Below are 22,330 nucleotides of genomic sequence, written 5' to 3'. Positions count from 1 at the left end.
GGAAAGGCCAGTCGCATTTGCATCCCGATCATTGACCTCCGCTGAGCGCAATTATGCTCAGATAGATAGGGAGGCTCTCAGCCTTGTGTGGGGAGTAAAGAAATTCAATCATTACCTGCAGGGCAAGAAGTTTACATTGCTGACAGACCACCAGCCGTTGGTATCCATATTCAACCCTAACAAGGCCGTTTCCACTATGACAGCGCAAAGGCTACAGAGGTGGTCCGTGTTACTAGGGGCACACCAATATGACATCGAATACAAAAGGTCCAAACAGCATGGAAATGCTGATGGGTTATCGCACCTACCGTTGCCAGTGGTAGAAGAGGCGACTACAGTGGACCCAGTGGAGATGTTCCACTCAACCATAGTGGAATGTCTACCAGTAACAAATTCTATGATCAAAAAGGAAACAAGAAATGACCCGACTCTCTCACGAGTCTACGATTTAACGGTGGAGGGATGGCCAGCACATGGCGAACCAATGTTGCCAGCATTTTCGCAAAGAAGAGAACAGCTGTCAGTGTGCCGAGGAACCTTGATGTGTGGATCTAGAGTGGTGATTCCACCCAAACTCCAGCATAAAGTGCTAAAGGAGCTTCACGAGGGGCATCTGGGTGGAGTGAAAATGAAGAACCTAGCCAGAGCATTTGTGTGGTGGCCAGGTATTGATGGAGACATCGAAGAAATAACCAAGAGCTGTCTAGGATGCCAGAAGGTCCAAAACGCCCCACCACAAGCTCCTCTGCATCCATGGGAGTGGCCCTAATCTCCATGGCAAAGGGTACATATCGACTTTGCTGGTCCATTTATGGACTCAATGTTTTTAATCGCGGTGGATGCACACTCCAAGTGGCCGGAGGTAATAAAGATGTCCTCCACCACCACGGAAAAAACCATCACAGTATTAAGGACCATATTTGCCAGGAATGGGCTGCCGGAACAGATCTGTTCTGATAATGGACCGCAATTTGTGTCCGAAGAATTCAGGAAGTTCTTAAAAAGCAATGGGGTTAAGCACTACACGTCCGCCCCATACCATCCCGCCACCAATGGATTAGCTGAAAGGTTTGTCCAGACCTTCAAGAAGGCCATAAAGGCCATGGGTAATGAAGACATAAATCTACAACATAAGGTAGATAACTTCTTGTTGGCGTACAGGAATGCAACACATGCGGTCACAAACCAAACTCCCGCCATGATGTTTTTCAATAGGAGACTAAGATGCCGGCTGGATTTGATTAAGCCAAACGTCAGAAGGGACGTAGAGAACCGGCAATTTCAAGGCACGAATGAAAGGCCAACTAGAACCTTCCAGATAGGTCAACAAGTTTTGGCCCGGGACTACCGTACCGAGAAATGGCAGCCTGGAACTATTGGAAAAAGGCTAGGACCGCTGATGTATACCGTGGACATTGGTGAAAGCATAATAAGGCGCCATGTTGACCAGATCATAGAGTCATCCACAAAGGGCCAACCTACTCCACAACTCTATACGCCTAATGTTGAAGCAGAGATACCCAGAGCATCTACCTCCGATCCGGTAATACTGGAATCAGATGAACCTGACACTGTCCTTCAAGCAGAATCGACCTTGCCAGAAGAACCTACTACACCACCGAAAACTACTACACCACCGAGGCGTTATCCGGACAGAGTCAGGAAGCCTCCAGAGAGACTGAGTCTGTGAACTGTTTTACATAAAGTTGTATATATGTTATGATGTTATATTAATGGGAATATATATATACTGTTAACCTAAAAAGGGAGGATTGTAGTGTATGTAACGTTCCACCTTTAAGAGAACTATTTTAAGGGTTGCACTACTTTATCTTGGCTACTGTATACTGTAATACCGGTGGTGACCACACCGGTATATAAGTGCTGTGTAAGGATTTATTGGGCAGATTCGCCCTGACTTCGAATAGTAAAGTCCTGTTAAAGTTACTCTTGTAGTCTGTGTATTAATTCGCCATATAACACACAGACTTTACAGCAAAGGGCAAAGCTCTCCCCTTGAACATGGCTACATTCAGGTATTTTAAATAATCCTAAAGGCCGGAATTTTGCCGGTGCTCAGGGGGCAGGTTAGGAGGCGGGATATCCGGCAAAATCGCAAAGATTGACAGCAGGTCGGAAACCCGCTGTCATCCTACCTCCAATCAATCTTCCAAGGTGTCGGGTCCCCGATTTGCGCATGGATCCGACACCTAGCGGCGGGAAGAGGATTATAGGTACTTAACTGCTTGTTAACAGGTTGTTAACAGGCAGTTAAGAAGCTTTTTGTAATTTTGACAGGTCTACTGCAGGCTTCCTGACATCCGGCCGGACACCATGCCAGGGTAAGTGTGGCGTGCTGTGTGTCTACTGTAATGTTTCTTCATTGGTGACCGCTGCAGAAGTCGTGTGAAGGATCCAATGGTACACTGGTGAGTTTCAGAGGTAAGAAAATGTTGGGAAAATCACTTTTAATGTATTTAGACATTTCTGTAGGTAACAAGTTTTTAAGTGTTTGTGTAGTCCTACCTCATTGGGAGAACCTCTCTCACCAGTGACAGATGGCTTCTGTAACCTCACCTGCAGCTGCCATCTGTTCTAGCCCAAGGAAAGAGTCACTGGAGAGCCTGGGTGCAAGGGCTCACCTTTGTTCAGTGATTGTCAGAGTTTGCAGCACCTCAATGCTGTCAAACACTGAAAAATCACCTGTCAAAAAATTGAGCATGGCCCCTTTAAGAAAACCGGCAGGTGATGCATCATTAACTGACGTCATCTGACACCGGCTTTCTCCTAATTGGCCGGCAAGCCCACAAGGCGGGCATAACAAGGCCAATTGATGCAAAATAGCATCTGTGCATCGGACGTCGTTGGGGGCAGATCCGAACCCGGAAGGAAGCTGTCCCGCCCCTAGGTCACACCGAAAGGTAAAATCCAGCCCAAAATGTCCCCATTCAGACTACTTTGGGTTTTGAATTCAATTTTCATTTATTCTTCCTGTTCAATTTGAGTAATAGAAGCTTGATAATTTTATCCCAGTTAATATAGTGTTTTGATGATACTGTTGATTCTTATTTGCATTCATTGTCTTAGTCATGAAGTTCAAACAATCACCTGCTTTTCCTTTGCAGCGACTTTCCAATGGCTCTATCGACCCTAATGATGAAATTAGTCAAATTATGGAACTACAGGAATTACTGGAAAAACAGAATTATGAGATGACACAAATAAAAGAGCGGCTAGCAACATTATCTGGTCAGTTAGTTGAAGTGGAACAGGATCTAGAAACAGCCAGAAAAGACCTGATTAAGTCCGAAGAAATGAGTACTAAATATCAGAGGGATATCAGAGAGGTAGGAATTTAAAAAGCAGTTTCTGTTACAGTGAATCCTGTTTTTCAAAACCTTGCTGCTCACTGAGTGTTTATTCATGAACTGAATAGAAGACATTTTGGAGCCAATTTTTCTGCACTGGTGTACTTCAGATCTAAATAGTTAAGAGCCACTGCAAATCTTGCTAGAATGGCAATATATTAATAGCAGTTAATTTTCATGGGTCAATCGATTTGCATAATTATTCAGAGTTCTAGGTGTAGATTTGGGTGCAGGGTGTTGAGATTAACTTATCTCTGGTCTTTAAAATAATCAGGATCGAGTGCAAACCAATATGGTGGGTATATTGTGTTTTTAACGGAGTATAAGATGGAACCTAACACACCAGTTATACAGCAAAGACAAACGGCCGTGACAAGTAGCTGGTACCAGCCCCAATCGGACAGACGGCTGGAGTGCGTGAACGGCTCTTCTGCTTATGACCTTTCTCCCTCTCTTTCTCTCTTCTAGAACTGCCAAGAGTGTTAGATGCTCTTGGGAGCTCTTCACTCCACCGTCTGTGCTAAGAGCTATCAGGTCTTTCTTTTATTCTCTTTTTAGGGGTGGACCTGGGGTAGAATACGGACAGGACCATTTAACCTATAGAGGTTCTCCTTAAAACAAGGTGCCCAATGGTGTGTCGAGTTTTTTGTTTAAACCATGGAAAATGGGTCAACCCTCATGTTATCTTCCACCTGTCAGGGGTTCTCACAGCCATGCTGAGAACTGGTTGTCCCTTATCTCATCTAGCCCTTCCCTTCCAAAGCTATGGGGCTAAAAATTGGGGCGCTAACTTCGCCGGGGCACTAAAAGTAGCGCCCTGGAAAAATTAGCGTCCCCGCGCCGGAAATTGAGTGGTTGCGCCCCAAGGAGGAAGCGGGGCGCTACTGGAAGTGCCCCGCATCCCTCTTGGGCCGCTGTGAGTCAATATTGCGGCATTATGTGCTGCAGCACCGTGGTATTGCAGGCCTTCCTCCCCTTCTTAAAGGGGAGGGGCCTTGTGCAGCGCGACCTGTGGCCCAGCTGGGCCCCCGGGGATCAGGAGTGCAGGCAAAAGAGCCCGGCACTCAAGATAAGTGCCGGGCTCTTGGAGCGCAGCCAGCACTCCGGGGGGGGGGGGGGGGGGCATTTCAGGAGGTCTGGGACGGGAGCGCAGGCAGGTTCTGGCAGGCGGCCAGGAACAAAAATGTCCGTCCCACACTTTGCCTTTAAATTGCGCCTCCCCGGCCGCAGGTAGGCCCCCCTGACCCGGTCAGACATAGTATCCGGTGGTGAGTCAGGGGGCACTCCTGAAGATCGTGGCCGGGGCGTGAGCGGGGCGCTGCACATGCCAATGACGTCATCGCCAGCGCCGCAGGGCGCTACCAGTTAGCACCACCACTAACCTCCCGCTGAATTTTGCGGGAGGCGTGGGCAGTGCCGTGCCCGGGCGCTAGTTGCTTTGCGTCCCGTTAGCGCCCTCTTAAGGCGCTAACGGGAGGCGCAACCAACTGAATTTTTCCCCCATAGTCTCTTATCTCATCCTGACTTGTCCTCCCCAGCTTGGAGTCAACAACTCCACATTGCAGGCTCGGCCCTCAGACTCCTTCAGTCAGAGGACCCTTTGTTGAGAGCGGTTTGTGCAGCCAGCTGTGTTCAATTCATTATCAGACTATGGTACCATGAAATTAATCATTAAACCCCCAAATATATCCCCTATTCTATTCTCACACACCTTACGCATCTTAGCAAGCAATTTTGATAAACAAAGTCAAAATCCAAAACATAACATTATAACATGGTTATTAGCAATAATGGAAGAAACATAGGTTGGGCCTTAGTTGGCCAAATTAAAGATACATTAAACAAAGTCAAAATCCTAACTTACAAACAGCAGACAGCTAGCCATATAGGTCTTATATGGCTGCCCCTGTGTGGGATGTTAGCTATCCATCTAATCTAATACTAGTCTGAAGACACTTTCTCAAGCTCTAATACAAGTTTCCAGGAAAACGAAACTTAAGCAGTTCCAGTAAAACACAACTTATACATTAACCCCTTACTTGTCTCAAACTCTAATACAATCATTTAAACAAAGTATTATTCACATCACAGTTTCATTTGCATAACCATATACATTTTAGGTACCCCTAATTTCTAATAAGGAGCACACTGGTGGTGGGAGTGGAAAATTGTGTGTAGGTGAATCTCGCAATTAAGAGGATGTGGTAGGATGGGGGACAACATTTCTTACAAGCTTTTGAAAGGCTCAAAGACAAATATTCAACTGAGGAGGTAATGGCTGATGATAGACATTAAAATAGTTCACATATTTACAGCCCAAAATAAAATAATATGTAGCCATGTGACTCCAAGTATTTTTCCATTTAATATGAGGAAATAAAGTTTTTTGTCTGCAATGAAATATCTAAAATTAAAGCAAAGTAAAATTGGCTTTATTGATTTTCCACAGGTAATCGCTCAGAAAGAGGATATGGAAGAAAGGATAACTACATTGGAGAAGCGGTACCTTAACGTACAGAGAGAATCAACCTCATTACATGACATGAATGACAAACTGGAAAATGAGTTGGCAAATAAGGATGCCTTCTTACGCCAGGTTCAGTAGATTTGTCAATAAGAGGTTAACCTGTAAATGACATGTCACTTTCAGCACTGACTTTTAAAAGAAAAGTTAAAAGTTGAAGAGCAATATACCAACAAAGATCAATCTATTTCCTTGCCACTGCCGAAGTTTCAGTATCATTAATAAGTTATATGAAATATAATATTTATACAGATGCCATTTTTAAAAGTATATATATACTTAACAATTCGGTAAAACAAAGATCCCAGTCTTTGCATTACCAACCATATTCTAGAACAATAATTACTAACAACCTTCCTATTCTCCTAGTTATGCATTTAGTTCATACAAACTGACAGCATTGTTCATCCAGTTCAGTATGATTGACTGGACTGCTGGATCTGAGGTAACAGATATACTGAAGCAGGTGTGAAAAAATTTGGAGAGAAGGAAAACAGAGACTGTGGTTCATGTTGAACCCAATGACATAGGAAGGAATATAATTGAAATTCTCTCGAGGGTGTTTCAAGAATTAGGAGATAGGAACTCAAGGATTACTCCCAGTGCCACATGCCAGTCAGCGTAAGAATAGCAAGATAAGGGAGCTAAATGTGTGGCTGGAGAGGTGCAGGGCAATTTTCAACTTCCACCTGCCCATTTCTTGTCTGAAAAAAGGGCAGCTGGCAGTTGAAAATTGGGAGGGGGCACTTCGGCTGCCCCTTGGATGCTTAAGGTCTGCCTGATGCATATTTTAGGCATGCCTGTAAATGGGTGCACAGCATGCCCACCTGAAACAGATAGGGACTGCTTACATATGCAAATGTGAATCCTATGTTGTACAACGCTTTGCCTAGGCCACAGTTAGAGTACTGTGTAGAGTTTTAGATAGATTCACCAAGATTATACCAGGAATGAGAAACTACAGTTATAAAGAGAGAAATGATATCATTGAATTATTTCCACTGGCACAACAAAGGCTCAGGGATAATATAAATGTTTTTATAGGGTGATTTCCTCTGCTTAGAGAGTTACTGACAAGTGGTCATCAATTTGAAATTATCACTGAGAATAAGGCAAGAGGTCAGGAGCAATTTCTTTAAGCAGAAATTTGTTAGGGCATGTAATGCTTTGCCACAGGTAATAGTTCAGGCAGAGAACATTGCATCTTTTTAAGGGAAGAACAGATACATATTTGAAGCAAAGGAAGCTACAGGGCTGTAGGAAGAGCAGCGCGGTGGGATTAGATTTCACTTGGTCTAGCAAAGAACTGGCCCAGGCATAATGTCTCTGATATTTACAGGGAGGAGGGGAGGGAGCAGGGGCATGTGTCAGCGGCTGGGAAACCTGGAAATGCCAGAAACGTGGAGGTCCTGCTGAATTAAATGGCAGGAACCCATTAGAATTCTTTTACCCTGGTTCCTTCCCGGCATCCGGCCAGATTGAGAGTCTGGCTGGCTGCTGGGCGGGAAAACCTGCAACACAAGGCAGCAGCTGGGGACCATTGGGTCCCCAACAATTAAAAAGATTGGGGCGTTGTGGTGGGGAGGGGCTCGGGGTGCAGCAGCGATGAGGGAAGGAGGCAGGGAGCGATTAAGAACATATGAATTGGGAGCAGGAGTAGATTGTGGGAATGGCTATCACGAGGAGCAAGAGATCGCAAAGGGGCTCTGGAGATCGCAGCGAGGGAAAGAGATAGAAATCGCGGGGGTGTTTGCTGATTGTAGGTGACAGCGGGTTGGCCAAGTATGGGGAGGCAGATCATGGAAGGTTTGCTTGATGGGCCAGGGCGAAGCACTCCTGCTCCTCCTGGCCCACAAGTAATGCTGGAAAAGCACTTACCTGCTAGATCTGGCAGCTCTTGCCTCACTTCAGTTGTAGGGTTACCCAAGCCCTGGGAAACACAACAACAGCTGTTAAATTGAAATGGTTGCCAAAATCTGTGGAATGCAGCTTCATTTAAATATTATAATCACTGACGTGTCTCTCCAGAGTGGGTTACTCGGACAACCCCAAACCAGCCATGGCTAAACTGGAAGCAGGCACGTGTGCGGTGGGGGTTTTGGTCGGGTTTCACGTTTTTAATCATTTAACCCTCCCCCCCACCCGTTCCCACCTGGTGTGGGCAGGGGGTGTTAAAAATAACCCCCAACAAGCTGAAACCTTTTGTGTTGTAAATTTCTATGGTTCTCTGAGCATTAATAGTGGGTAGTAACACAAGTACTAGTTCTAAAATATTTTCACAGCTCAATTTAAATACTGGCAAACCTCAGATGAATGAGATTAAATGCATCTTATTAGGAGCTAGTTGGCATTTTGCAGGTGCTTATCAGATGTTATCTCATTAGTTCTGACAGTATTGTTTAAATCATAGCTTATAAATTTTAATTTAAAATGTAAATATATTGGTAGGAACATAGGAACAGGCGTAGGCCACTTAGCCCCTTGAGCCTGTTCCGCCATTCAATGAAATCATGGCTGATCTGTGATCTAACTCCAGATACCTGCCTTTGCCCCATATCCATTAATACCTTTGGTTAACAAAAATCTATGAATCTTAGATTTAAAATTAACAATTGACCTAGCATCAATTGTCATTTGCAGAAGAGAGTTCCAAACTTCTACCACCCTTTGCATGTAGAAGTGTTTTTTACATTGTGAGACATTCTTGAGTTGAAGAATATTTCTTGGGCACAAAATATGAATTTTTTGATTCTTCCACAGTTTTAATGATAGTAGTGTATAGACAGTGTCATGTTTGTTAAGGTTCATGAGTTATATCTCCATATATGTCATTTTCACTTTTTTTTACTTGTACTGTTATGAAATATCAGTACGTAAAAATAACAGATCTCTGGATTGGGAGCCAGAAAATGGAGTGGAACCTGCTTCTGCCAGGCTTCCATCCAATATTTGACAGTCATTTTTCAGTCAGGAGTCAATGGGAGGATCTTCCACTCTCCATCCCCGCCCCCCCCCCCCCACCCCCAACAACACACAAAGGGAATTCTGCCCTTTACATCCATATAAAGTCTCAGCGGAAATCTTGCTATTTGACAGTCCTCGAGGCCGTCTAAAAGGTCCCATACCTTTACCAAGCAAAGGTAATTTATCCTGGAGCAGATTAATCACCTTAACTTTCTTATCTTAAGGCTCCCTTTAGAGATGAAGGGGGAAAAATGGGGTGGCGCCCATTTTTGGGGTGCTAACGTCGCTGGGGCACTAATTTTAGCATCCTGAAAAAGTTGGCGCCCCTACCCCGTAAATTCAGTCGTAGCGCCCCAAGAAGGAGGTGGAGCGCAACTGGAAAGCGCTCCACCTCCTTCTTAGGGCACTACTACTCAATGTTGTGGCACTACGAGCCCCTGTGCCACACACGGCGGCACGTAGCTCAGCATCATTGCAGACCTCCTCCCCTAATTAAAGGGGAGGGGCCTAGCGCTGTGCACATCACAGTTCTGCCAGACCGCTGGGGAACGTCGTGCCGTGAAAACAGCCAGGCACTCAAGAGAAGTGCCAGGCTGAGCGATCGCGGCCAGCACCCCACATACAAAAGTGAAAGGGGGCAGGTGCTGGCAGTCGGCCAAAATTAAAATGGCCGCCCGACACCTACCCTTTAAGTAGCACCGTCGCCGCTGCAAAACCACCCCTTTATCATGTCGCACATATCGTCCAGCATAGGTCATGGGTCGCAAGGGAAATTTGCGGCTGGGGCGCAAGTGGGGCACTGTGCATAGCAATGACATCATCGCCGCCGATGCAACAGAGCGGGGCGCTACGGGCTACCGCCGCCAACCTTCCGCTGAATTTTACGGGAGGCGTTAGCAGCACCGCGCCCGGGCGCTAGGGCATTAGAGCCCCCAGGGATGCTAATGAGAGGTGCAAAGCAACCCAATTTTTACTCCGAAAGGCTTTAAACCTTGACCCCTGGGAGGGCCTCAGGCATATCTTGGCCGAACGGATTTATGGCATGCCACTGTGATGTGCCCTTATAGGCGCTAGTGGCCCACCCTGACTATGCATGTGGTGCCATCCCTGAATTTGGGACTCAGTTTAGGGCTTTGGCACCAATGCACTTCCGGTCTGCTCCAAAGCATTTCTGCCAGTGAAGTGGGAATTTTGGCCTCAGGGGTTTTTTTAAATTATAGATTATTTATAAATATTAAACTTTCCAATTAAAAGATGTAGAGAAAAAACTTTTTTCAGATGCTCATTTAAATGAATATTCTACATTTCTGTTACATGGAAATTTAGCTGGAAGAAAAAAATAGACAGTTGCAGGAACGTCTGGAACTTGCTGAACAGAAGCTACAGCAAACGATGAAGAGAGCAGAAACATTACCGGAAGTGGAAGCTGAGCTTGCCCAGCGAATTGCAGCCCTGACAAAGGTAAATGCACTGATATGAAGATCATTTTAATCAAGACCTTATTATAAAGTGGATCTTGCTAAGGACTGTACCATTTCCACCCTCTCTCCCAAAACCTGTCCATAACTTGCTGAATAAATTATTATTGAAGCTTTTAAAGGAGCTATTATGCACAGTTTTGCATTAATTGCATTAGGGGAGCCATCATACTTAAAAACTGGCCACTTTTTGAATATTTTTCAAGTGGGCCCACTTACACTGTGGAAAAACATGCCGAAGTTGGTTGTCTCAAATGCCTTACCCCCTCCCCGTAATATTTAAATGCCCCTGAGTCTGTGATATATGCACAACCAAATGGTGGGGTCTTCCAACAGTAGAGTGGGACAACATGAAATTCAGGCCTGGCTGCACAGCATAGATTCCATTTTTTTAATGGGTTCTTAAGTTGAAGGATTGTACAATGAATTGAAGGTTTATTGTACTGCACCATGCATTCTATACTATTTCCCCAGAGAGAGAGAGGAAAAATTAGAGGAGTCATGCGCGGCTGTTATTCTCCTTCAACCATATGGTCATACACAAATATAAACAGATGTCTGGGATCATCGCATTTGTCTGCCCTCTTGGCAGAGCATGGCATTTGTCATAAGAAGTCCAAAGAAAGGGGAGGGATGAAAAAATAAATACCTTTAAATATTGCAAGTTATTTTTACAAATTGTTAGCAGTAAAATTATTATACTATACATTTCTTTTAGTAAGACAGCTCCTTTAAAGAAGAAAGAACTTTAATTTACATAGCGCCTTTCACGAGCTCAGGACATCCCAAAGCACTTTGCAGCCAACAAAGTACTTTTGAAGTGTGGTCACTGTTGTAATGTAGGAAACACGTGCAAGCCAATTTGTGTACAGAAAGGCCCCACAAACAACAATGAGATAAATAACCAATGTAGACATTAACTTATCTCTCTGGTCCTTCAAATAATCAGGATCGAGTGCAAACCAATATGGTGGGTATATTGGGGGAAAAATTCAGTTGGTAACGCCACCCATTAGTGCCTTAAGAGGGCGCTAAGTGGGGCGCAAACCAACTAGCGCCCGGGCGTGGCACTGCCCACGCCTCCCGCAAAATTCAGCGGTAGGTTAGTGGTGGCGCTAACCGGTAGCGCCCTGCGGCGATGCGCCGCTGGCGATGATGTCATTGGTGTGCGCAGCGCCTCGCTCATGCCCCAGCCACGATCTTCGGGAGCGCCCCCTGATTTACCACTGGACGCTATGTCCAAGAGGGTCAGGGGGGCGTACCTGCAGCCGGGGAGGCGCAATTTAAAGGCAAGGTGCGGGGCGGCCATTTTTGTTGCTGGCCGTCTGCTAGCACCTGCCTGCGCTCCCGTCCCCGGCCTCCTGAACCCCCCCTGCGCTCCAAGAGCCCAGCACTTCTCGTGGGTGCCGGGCTCTTTTGCCTGCACTCCTGATCCCCGGGAGCCCAGCTGGGCCCCAGATCGCGCTGCACAAGGCCCCTCCCCTTTAAGAAGCGGCACGTAGCGCCACGATATTCACTCACAGCGCCCCAAGAGGGAGACGGGGCGCTTCCAGTAGCGCCCTGCTTCCCTCTTGGGGCACAACCACTCAATTTCCGGCACAGGGGTGCTAATTTTTCCGGGGCACTACTTTTAGCGCCCCGGCGAAGTTAGCGCCTCAGTTGGGGCGCTACTCAATTTTTAGCCCATTGTGTTTAATCGGAGTTTAGGATAGAATATAACACACTAGTTATACAGCAAAAACATACGACTGTGACAAGCAGCTGGTACTGGACCCAATCGAACAGATAGCTGGCGTGCACGAACAACTCTTCTTATTCGTTCTCCTTCTTGTCTCACGTGTCTCTCTCTCTCTTTATGAGCTACCCAAGAGTGTTAGACTAGGGTCAGCATGGGTCCACCCTCGGAAGAGTGTTAGACCACCGATTTCACTCTTGGGAGCCCTCCACTCCATGTTCTGAGCTAAGAGTTCTTTCGGTCTTCCTTTTATTCACTTTTTAGGGGTGGGCCTGAGGTAGAATATAGACAGGACCATCTAACCTATAGAGGTTCCCCTTAAAACAAGGTGCCCAATGGCATGTCGAGATCTTTGTCTAAACTTACAGATGAAGACCCTCCCTCAAGCGAGGGTCTTCACAACCATTACACATGCTTTCTTGTTTGTATGTTTTGAAGTCCAATCCATTTGGATCTCTCTTAGCTTGTCTAGCCCTGTCCTCCCTGTTGCAGCCAGTGCATGTGCCAGGCACAACCTTGGGCCATTAAATCAGAGGCCCCAAGCTAGAGCATGTCTGCTCAACCAGCCGCTATCCAAACTATCTCCTCTTAATCTAACAGACCGTTCCATCCTGAGATGATACCTTAACTCCCATAAATTCCTTCTATTCTATGTCGTTTATACTAATTAACTTTTAATTATCTTCGCAAGCAGTTCTGTTAAACGAACTCCAATTCCTACTTTAGCATTATAATATGGTTATTAGTAATAATGGTAAAAACATAGGTTGGGCTTTCATTGACCAAATTAAAAATACATTATGCAAAGTCAAAATCCTAACTTACAAACAAGAGACAGCTAGCCTGGCAGGCAAGGTCATGCTGTGGGCCCCTATGTGGAATGTTATGCATGATCTAATCTAACTAACTAAAACACTTTGGGCTAGATTTTACTCACTGAGTCGCATTGGGGGCGGGACTGCTGCCTTCCGGGTTCTAGTCCCGCCCCCAGTGACGTCCGACGTACAAATGCTATTTTCCCCTGATTGGCCTTGTTAAGCCCGCCCTGCGGGCTTGCTGGCCAATTAAGGGAAAGCTGGTGTCAGATGACATCAGTTGATGATTCTTCATCTGCCGGTTTTCTTAAAGGCACGTGAACCATAAATTTTTCACAGATTATTTGACAGTGTTTGACAGCACTGAGGTGCTGTCAAACACTGACAATCACTGTACCCAGGCTCTCCAGTGACTCTCTCCTTAGGATGAAACAGATGGCAGCTGCAGGTGAGGATACAGAAGCGATCTGTCACTTCTCCCATTGAGGTGAGGCCACACAAACACTTCAAAGCTTGTCACCGACAGAAAAATCTAAACACATTAAAAATAACTTTCCCAAGATTTCCTTACCCCTGATACTCACCAGTGTCCCATTGCGTCCTTCACACCACTTCTACAGCTGTCATCTGTGCACCGACAGTACAACAGACCCACAGCATGCCTCACTCACCCTGGCGGGGTTCCCCAATGTCGGGAAGCCCACAGCAGAAGTCTAAAAATGGGAAAAAGCCTCTTAACTGCCTGTTAACTATCTGTTAACAGGCAGTTAAGTGGCTATAATCCTCTTCCCACCGCTAGGAGTCGGGTCCCTGTGCAAATTGGGGACCCGACTCCCGGGAAGATTGGTTGGAGGCGGGTTCGGGACCTGCTCCCATTCTTTTTGACTTTCCCAGCAGTCCCGCCTCCAAACCCGCCTCATCAGGGCTGGTAAATTCCAGCCCTTTGTCTCAACTCTAATACAAGTTTTCCAGGAAATTGAAACTTACGCAGTTCCGTAAAAGAAAAAGAAAGAAAGACTTGCATTTACATAGAGCCTTTCACAGCCACCAGACATCTCAAAGCACTTTACAGCCAATGAAGTACTTTTTGAAGTGGTGTCACTGTTGTAATGTGGGAAACATGGCAGCCAATTTGCACACAGTAAACTCCCACAAACAGCAATGTGATAATGACCAGATAATCTGTTTTTGTTATGTTGGTTGAGGGATAAATATTGTCCAGGACACCGAGGATAACTCCCCTGCTCTTCTTCAAAATAGTGCCATGGGATCTTTTACTTCCACCTGCGAGAGCAGACAGGGCCTCGGTTTAATGTCTCATCCGAAAGACAGTACCTTCAACAATACAGTAATCCCTCAGCACTGCAGTGTCAGCCTAGCTTTATGTGCTCAAGTCCCTGGAGTGGGACTTGAACCCACAATCTTCTGACTCAGAGGCACGTGTGCTACCAACTGAGCCATAGCTGACACAGTAAGATGCAACTTATACATTAACCCCTTACTTGTCTCGAGCAGAAACATACAATCATTTAAACACAGTATTATTCGCATCACAGTTTCATTCGCATAACCATATGCGTTTTTAGGCACCCCTAATTTCTAACACCAAATAATCAATTTTAATGATTTTGGTTGAGAGAGAGCTGTCCTGGTCTTCAATTAATGCTATGAGATCTTTTACATCCACTTGAGAGGGCAGACTGGGCCTCATCCACGACTGACACCTAGATGGATAGCTGGATTTTCAAAAAGAGGTTCATATTTTTATCTTTTAAGCGGCCTTAAAATTTGTATGGATTCCAATGCAGCACCACTGTAATTGACTGAACAATGTCAAGGAACTGGTTCTGCCAGTGTCTATTGTTTCCAAGATTTTCCTTTATGCCTTGTAAGGGGCAGAGGTAAATGTTGTCCGGGGTGAGGACTATCTATGCTGAGAGTTCCCTCTTCCCTCGCTAATTTGGAACCTGAAATAATACTGAAGGTTGCTAGACCGAGTGAGATGAACTATACCACCTCCAGATAAGCAGAAGAGGCCCTCATAGAGTGGGGCCGGGGGTAGGGTGGATTGGCGGTGGAGTACCCACCAGCATAGCCAAAGAAATCTGCATATTTTTTAAAAATCCCGTTAGACCCCCTTACACAATATGGCTGGGGTCTGGAGCAGGACCTGAGCAACCCCTCCCCACAAGAGATTTTCCAGCTGCATTGGGCCAGTAATGCACTCACATTAACCCTTGCACTGACTTGTTCCATGTAAATTAGGTGTTCTACTATCCTCACCAACTCCTGTGGGGTAACTGCTGGAGGGCACCATCGGGCACAGTTCTGGTGTAACTACCAGTACCGTATCCTGAGGATTTTTGGGGGTCACTGTATTTACAAATGGACATAACATATACATTGAGGTTTATTATTCCCCTCATGCAGGACTAAGGGGCAGGGGGATGGGTTATTATTATGAGATGGAACAAATTATTGATGTGTTTTGTTCGTTCTCTGAGAATACCTATATGGAATGCATGTATTATGGACGTACATATTATGGTATACCCTGTGACACAGTCTTTGTTAAAAGCATGTATAATTCACATTTACTAGTTGCTCAAACACAAGAAAAAAAGAGAGGGGGTGAATTTCCTCAGGTGTTCTCCTGCTCGTTAGCTGTAACTGGGAGAAGAACCACGGAAACCCTGGGAAAATGGCATAAACAGCATTTATGCGGCTCTTCCGCCAAAGTTACGGCAGATGAGTGCAAGTATCCCCACGGAAATTCATCCCCATAAATTTCACTCTGAAAACATAAAATATGTAAATTGATGTTTTTTCACAGACACCTAAAATTTTAAGAATAGATTTATCTGAGAAAGATTTCTTCCTATTGCTATTTGTTAGTTACATGTGTACATTGATTTGTTCTGGTTACTATTTCTAGTAAAATCGTAAATACGTTCTTTCAGAACATTTTTATGATTTTACATAATAGTCAACATAGATAAACTTCCCACATAGATTTTACAAAGCCCTACTGGAGTCACGAGGCCTCACTAGTGGCTGGTGCAAGCCATAAAATTTTAATTTTTAAAGGTTTCTTAAAAAGTCAATTTCAGTTGCTGGTAAAAGTTTTTTGTATTGTAACTTAGAATTTGCTCCATGTGTTAATCTGAGTAGTCTTACTATTCTTGCATTTTTGGTTTCTTTTCTTGGCAAAGTTTTCTTTATTATTCTTGTTGCTGCTGACTTTTAAATTACACCAGACAAAGTGACGAGGTTGGATATTCCTCTGAGGTTCCAAACACACTGCATGATTCAGATGATGAAAAGCAATTGATGGGGGCTAACAAATTCAGGTACAGTACCTGATGTGTTTTTTCCCACCAATTACCACCCAAGGATCTGCATTTAATGATCCCTTTGCACATACCTAGACATGCCAGAAGAGATTTGTCTTCACTGATTCTGCTTCACAAGACAGGCTGCCACAGAGTTCTGCCATCTGCTGCAGAATGACCTACAGGCAACATCTGGATCAGGAATGGTCTTCTCGCAGGTTACCAGATCCTGAAGCTTTCATGATATTGGATCCTTCCAAGCCACCCAAGAGATCATCTTCCACATCAGTCAGTCTGAAGTTCATACATGTAATAAGAAAGTGACAAATGTTGCTTCCAAGTGACAACACTTTCCATCAGCTGGACAGGCTGCGGAGCTTTCACCATGAGGCAGGATTCCCTTGAATGGAGCAGATATACAATTAAAATTGTGCATCCCGCCAATTTCTGCCTTCAATGCCAGTGGTTTTGGCGGCGCATGAGAAACCTGAAGGACTCAGGTGGGATCCTCATATATAAATGCTGATCATGGTCCTATGATGTCAGTAGGATCCCAATGGATTTTTAACCCCATACTGAGCAGGGCGCCCACCGTGGCTGCTCCGCTCAGTGACACTTGGTCTGTAGGCAGTGGAGGGCCTCCAAGGTAAGTAAAATAATTTTCTCAGTTGAGCCAGGAGGAGCAAGACCAATCCTCCGAGCCCCACAAGGAAAGTCTGGACCTTTGCTATCCCAGCCTCACCCCCAACCTACCCCAGCCCGCACTATCCGCGAGAGCCTGCTGAACACCCCACCACATGACTTGCGGTGAGCCTTACCTTAATGCCGGCCTACTGCAACTTATCGGGCGGGCATTTGATTGATGGCATATAGATGAGGCCCAGGAGTTCAAATACAGAAATTTATGACACCAAGTGCATTTTGCACTCCTACCACCCCCTGCACCCTCACTCCCCGCAACCCTCCGTCTGAAACCTGCTCAGAGTTAAAATTCACCCTCAGGGACATCAACGTTCCTCATATTAACCTCATAGCCTACATGAAGAGCAAGCACTTACGCTCACTGTTAGAGGCATCTGACCATGGAAACATTATTATGCATTTTAATAATTGCCACAATGCCTTCATTTCGCTGACAGGATAACTCTTAGGAGACAAGGGCTAACTACTCTATCCGTAGCTGCTAAGCCAACTGAAAGGAAAGAGCATGAATTTATGTAGTGTAAGCTCAGGACGTCCCAAAGTGCTTTACAGCCAATGAAGTACTTTAGAAGTGTAGCCACTGTTGTGATGTAGGGAAACATAGCAGACAATTTGTGCACAGCAAGGTCCCACAAACAGCAATGAGAGACATAACCAGAGAACAGAGTGATATTAGTTGAGGGATAAATATTGGCCCAGACAGCAGGATAATTTCCCTGCTCTTCTTCAAATAGTGCTATAAGATCTTTTATGTCCACCTAAGAGAGCTGATGGGGCCTCGGTTTAATGTCTCATCAGAAAGATGGCACCTCCAACAGTGGAGCATTCCCTCAGTACTGCACTAAAGTGCCAGCCTACATTATGTACTCAAGTCTCTGGAGTGGGGCATGAACCCACAACCTTCTGACTCAGAGGCAAGAGTGCTACCATTGAACCAAGGCTGACACTTGAAGAAATCCCCATACAGCATAGGAGCACCTCGGGCTGGAAACCTGAACCTGTTTGCTGTTAATTGACTGCCACCTCCACCTGTAAGAAAATTGTACCATCTAGCTTTGGCACAATGTAAGAGTGTACGCAAAAGTGAAATAGGTGTGCACAATGATTGAAATGTTACTACCGGAGAGTGGTGGAGTTCCCAATTTAGGCTTGTACCATGCATGATATACCCCACAAGAAATGTGCGCAAAATTTTGAATCCTGCAAATTTCTTCCTATTTTCCAACGTGATGCAAGGGACCTGAGTGATTGCACTAACCCTCCATGCAAATGCTCCTCCTTTAGTGCCACTCCTACAGGATCTCCAACTCTACAGCTTCTAAAGGAGCAGTGTTGCCCACATGCCTCCACTGTGCAATTGTGAGCAATTAGTCCACTGTTCTGCCTTTACTATAATCTCCCTTTAATGGTGAGCTGCATCCTTTAAGAAACTGGCCCAGCGCCTGTTCCGCTCCTTGTTACACCGATTTCATGGGAGGTCCTAAACCAGGAGTTAGGCTACTCATCTACATAAGGAGCCTAACGCCTCTTTTAGGTGGCTGCTGGGGGTGCCTGAAAAATTGCCTATGTCCAATTTTGGGTCAGACAACTTTCAAACTTCCTTGGGGCACAGGACATTGCTCGCTGATATTTGTCCTCGTAGTGCTAATTTTGCACCCGTAAAATGGGTAAAACAAAGTCCAATTTCTACCTCTATGTACCTATAATGACAATGGCTGTTGGCAGTAAGAGGTAAATTGGTTGTCATAATGGATGATGTGAATTACAATGTCAAAACTCAAACAAACAAATAAATGCCAGGAATCCCTTTGGGGCACCTCTTGCTCCACCACTGTAACTTCGGCAGAAACCCCATTTACGCATGTAGAGCAAGAGAAGCTGTGAGGAAGTTCCTAGTGTAAGTGTCAGCTTTGCTCAGTGCTAACATTCTTGCATTCAAGCCTCACCCTTATGTACTTGAGCACATAAATACAGTACGCTGACACTTCAGTGCAGTAATGAGGAGTACTGCATGGTTAGAAGTGAGACAGTGAGAAGTGAGCCTGCCTATTCAGGTGGATATAGTCCCATGGTACTATATGAAGATGAACTTGGGAGTTATCCTGGTATCCTGCCCAAAGTTTATCTGACAACTAATACCACCAAAGGCAAATTAACTGCTCATTAATCTCATTGGCATTTGTGGGACCTTGCTGTGCGCAAATTGGCTGCTATGTTTCCTTACATAACAAATTTCAGTACAAAAGCAAAATACTGCGGATACTGGAAATCTGAAATAACAAATTTCAGTCATTGGCTGCAAAGTGCTTTCGGATGTTATGAGGATATGAAAGATGCTACATAAATGCAAGTTCTTTCTATCTAAAATAATATAATATGGCTGGGAATGTGGTGAAGGAAATAGCCCACTTTCAGGTTTTGCAGGCAACGCACGGCCAAATTTCTAAGCCATGGTGTGGGCTTTGGTTCAGTGGTAGCACTTTCACCTCTGGGTCAGAAGGTCATGGGTTCAATATCCCCTCTGGAATCTTGAGCGCATAATCTATTTTGGCACTTGAGTGCAGCACTGAGGGAGTGCTGCACTGTCAGAAGTGCCATCTTTTGGCTGAGATGTTATACCGAGGCCATGTCTGCCCTGTCAGGTGGATGTAAATGATCCCATGGCAAAGAAGAGCAAAGAGTTCTCCCAGTGTCCTGGCCCAAAGTTACCCCTCAACCAACACCTGAAACAAATTATCTAGTCATTTATGTCATTGCTGTTTGTAGGACATGCTGTTCACAAATTAGCTGCCACGTTTCCTACATTATAGCAGTGACTATACTTCAAAAGTACTTAATTGACTGTAAATCGCTTTGCTACATCCTGAGGTTATGAAAGGCACTATATAAGGTGCAAATTCTTTCTTTCACTAGGGAAATAATCAGGACAGTAATTTAATCAAGAGTTGAAATACCATTACAAATGGTTTGAGTAAATATTAAGCAGTTCATATACACTCCCAACTGAAGTAGATCCTTGAAGTCAACTGTGGATTATTTTATGTTCGATAATGTACATTATTTCAATTTTGTATGGTCATTTAGGTCTATTTTTGAACCAGCAGTAGCTGTCAGTGTGGATAACAACTATCCAAGCAATCCTCGATGTGTGATAACATTTGTAGAAGAAGATTAACGATTGTGAAAGCATTACCATCCATAAATAGTTTGCAGTTGATTATGGGAAAATTCTACATCCGATGTATATAATAAGCTGTTATTCACAGACAAGGTCAGGTTGTTTCGCCCCCACCCCCCACAGACTTGCACGAAAGCCCTGCTTTTTGAACTTTCAAAGAGAAAAGTCAACATTGCTACAGCAACATTTTAATATTTGCTTCAATTAAGCAACCTGCAAATTACTTATTTACATGATTGTACCAAACCATTTTAATATAACTACCATGTCATTGAGAGTTCTATTGGTTTTGTGTAGTTAGTGTTTGGCCTTTCGTCATTCTTTTTGTTTCAAACAGTATGTGCTGTATTTTGTTCAGCTTTTGTGTCTTTAGTTCTGATTTTTCGATTTGTCCCTCTTCTTTTCCTTGACTTGTCAGTCTGACCCAATCTCCTCTACCTCATCTGATGATTATCCCTATGTTTTGGAAGCAAAACTGCAAGAAATGATCACCATGCTTAGGAAGGTAGTCCTGCTGGTTGATAATTAGAATCTGGTATTTTTTTCACAATTTATCATTGTGCAGTTTTGTGCTTGAGGAGCTTTATTTGTTAAAATAGCAGGATTGTGGTTTAACCATGAAAATCCAGCATGTTGTTACTTTTGGCTGAACTCATCACTCATGAAAACATTTTTGAAATCTATAATAAATATTGCTGATGCTTAGGTGTTATCGGCATTAACAGCCCACAAATAGCTGCCTGCTTAATTCTGAACACTTGAGTTCACAGACAGTGTAGGCTTGAGCTTGGCTTGTTTTTCCTTGTTTAAAAAAAACACATGACAGGTATTTCAACTTAGTAAAATAAAAGTGAGTTCTGTTCAGCTCTTTCAATTTGTGTTGTAGGCTGAAGAGAGACATGGCAGCATAGAAGAACGTTTGAGGCACTTAGAGACTCAGCTTGAAGAAAAGAATCAGGAACTTCAGAGGGTAAGTTATATCGAGAATCAGATACTATGGACTGAATCTAATATCATGCCGTATTAGTTATTTCAATTGTTACTTGCCGTGTTACTTGTTAAAATAAGTGCGTATCTAAATTTTGGTGAATGTGTTTTTTGCTCCTTAAGCCTTGGGAACCTCGCTGACTATATTGTATTTTCAATTAAATAGTGGCTCTTGTGTAACACTGAACATTGAGATGCTTTAGCAATAATACTCCCATGCATTTGCCTAATTGGAAGCAAAGGTAATATTACAGATAGATGGGGGGTGATTTTGCCAATGGGGAGTTTTTGCAGGCGGGACACCCACTTGTCGGGTTTTAGTCCCGCCTCCATCGACTTCTGGCCAACCCACGCTATTTTCCCTTGATTGACCTTGTTAAGCCCTCCTAGCAGGCTTAGCAGGCCAATTAAGGAATAGTCGATTGCAGAGACTGGCAACGTGTGATGTTTCATCTGTCAAAAATTTTTGACAGATGAATTGTCATCGTTTGACAGCTCTGTGAAGCTGTCAAACAGTGACATTCTCTGTAGTTTGATGAGGTCTTGAATTCAAGACCTCATCAAACCTCTGTCTTTTGCAGAAATGAGATGGTTGTTGCATTGGAGAATGCAATGGCCATCTGTCATCTCTACCGCGGAGGTGCGAGACTCTCCGCATACCCACCAACTGAAGCCTGCAGGAAGAAACAACGGTAAGTACACTTTTTCTAAAAAAAAAACAGAAAATGCTGGAAATGCTCAGCAGATCAGGCAGCATCTGTGGAGAGAGAAACAGAGTTAACATTTCAGGTCGATGACCCTTCATCAGAACTGGAAAAAGCTGGAGATCGAACAGGTTTCTAAGCAAGTGCAGGGGCAGGGAAAGGGGGGTGGGGAGGAAAGAACAAAAGGGAAGGTCTGTGATGGGATGGAAGGCAGGAGAGATTAAGAGACATTAAGAGATGGTGCAAGGCAAAAGGAGATGGTAATGGGACAAGTTAAGAAACAAAAGATGGCTCTCGTTCAAGTGTAAATGGCACAGAATGAAAGACAGCTGCCATGTGGGAGAGAGAAAAAAATATATGGTTATGGTCTAAAATTGTTGAACTCAATGTTGAGTCCAGAAGGCTGTAAAGTGCCTAATCGAAAGTTGAGGTGCTGTTCCTCGAGCTTATGTTGAGCTTCATTGGAACAGTGTAAGAGGCCGAGGACAGTGAGGTCTGAGTGGGAGTGGAGCGGAGAATTAAAGTGACAGGCGACCGTAAGCT

The 22,330-nt window shown here is 44.5% G+C and overlaps 1 protein-coding gene across 1 annotated transcript in view; it reads left to right on the top strand.

Annotated features, from left to right (window-relative positions):
- ppfia2 (PTPRF interacting protein alpha 2) overlaps positions 1–22,330 on the top strand; it is a 368,545-nt gene that overhangs the window by 115,440 nt on the left and 230,775 nt on the right. The window contains exons 5-8 of the mRNA XM_086009289.1: positions 3,126–3,347; positions 5,818–5,964; positions 10,183–10,317; positions 20,983–21,066. Of these exons, the coding sequence (XP_085865415.1) occupies positions 3,126–3,347; positions 5,818–5,964; positions 10,183–10,317; positions 20,983–21,066 (588 nt within the window). The remainder of the gene's footprint in view (positions 1–3,125; positions 3,348–5,817; positions 5,965–10,182; positions 10,318–20,982; positions 21,067–22,330) is intronic.

The sequence above is a fragment of the Somniosus microcephalus genome, chromosome 16 (genome assembly GCF_052327205.1).
Source record: "Somniosus microcephalus isolate GS21.2 chromosome 16, FLI_Smic_1.0, whole genome shotgun sequence".
In the NCBI taxonomy this organism is placed as follows: Eukaryota; Metazoa; Chordata; class Chondrichthyes; order Squaliformes; family Somniosidae; genus Somniosus; species Somniosus microcephalus.
The sequence above is the reverse complement of the archived record's forward strand: the minus strand, read 5'-3'. Positions and strand labels throughout refer to the sequence as shown.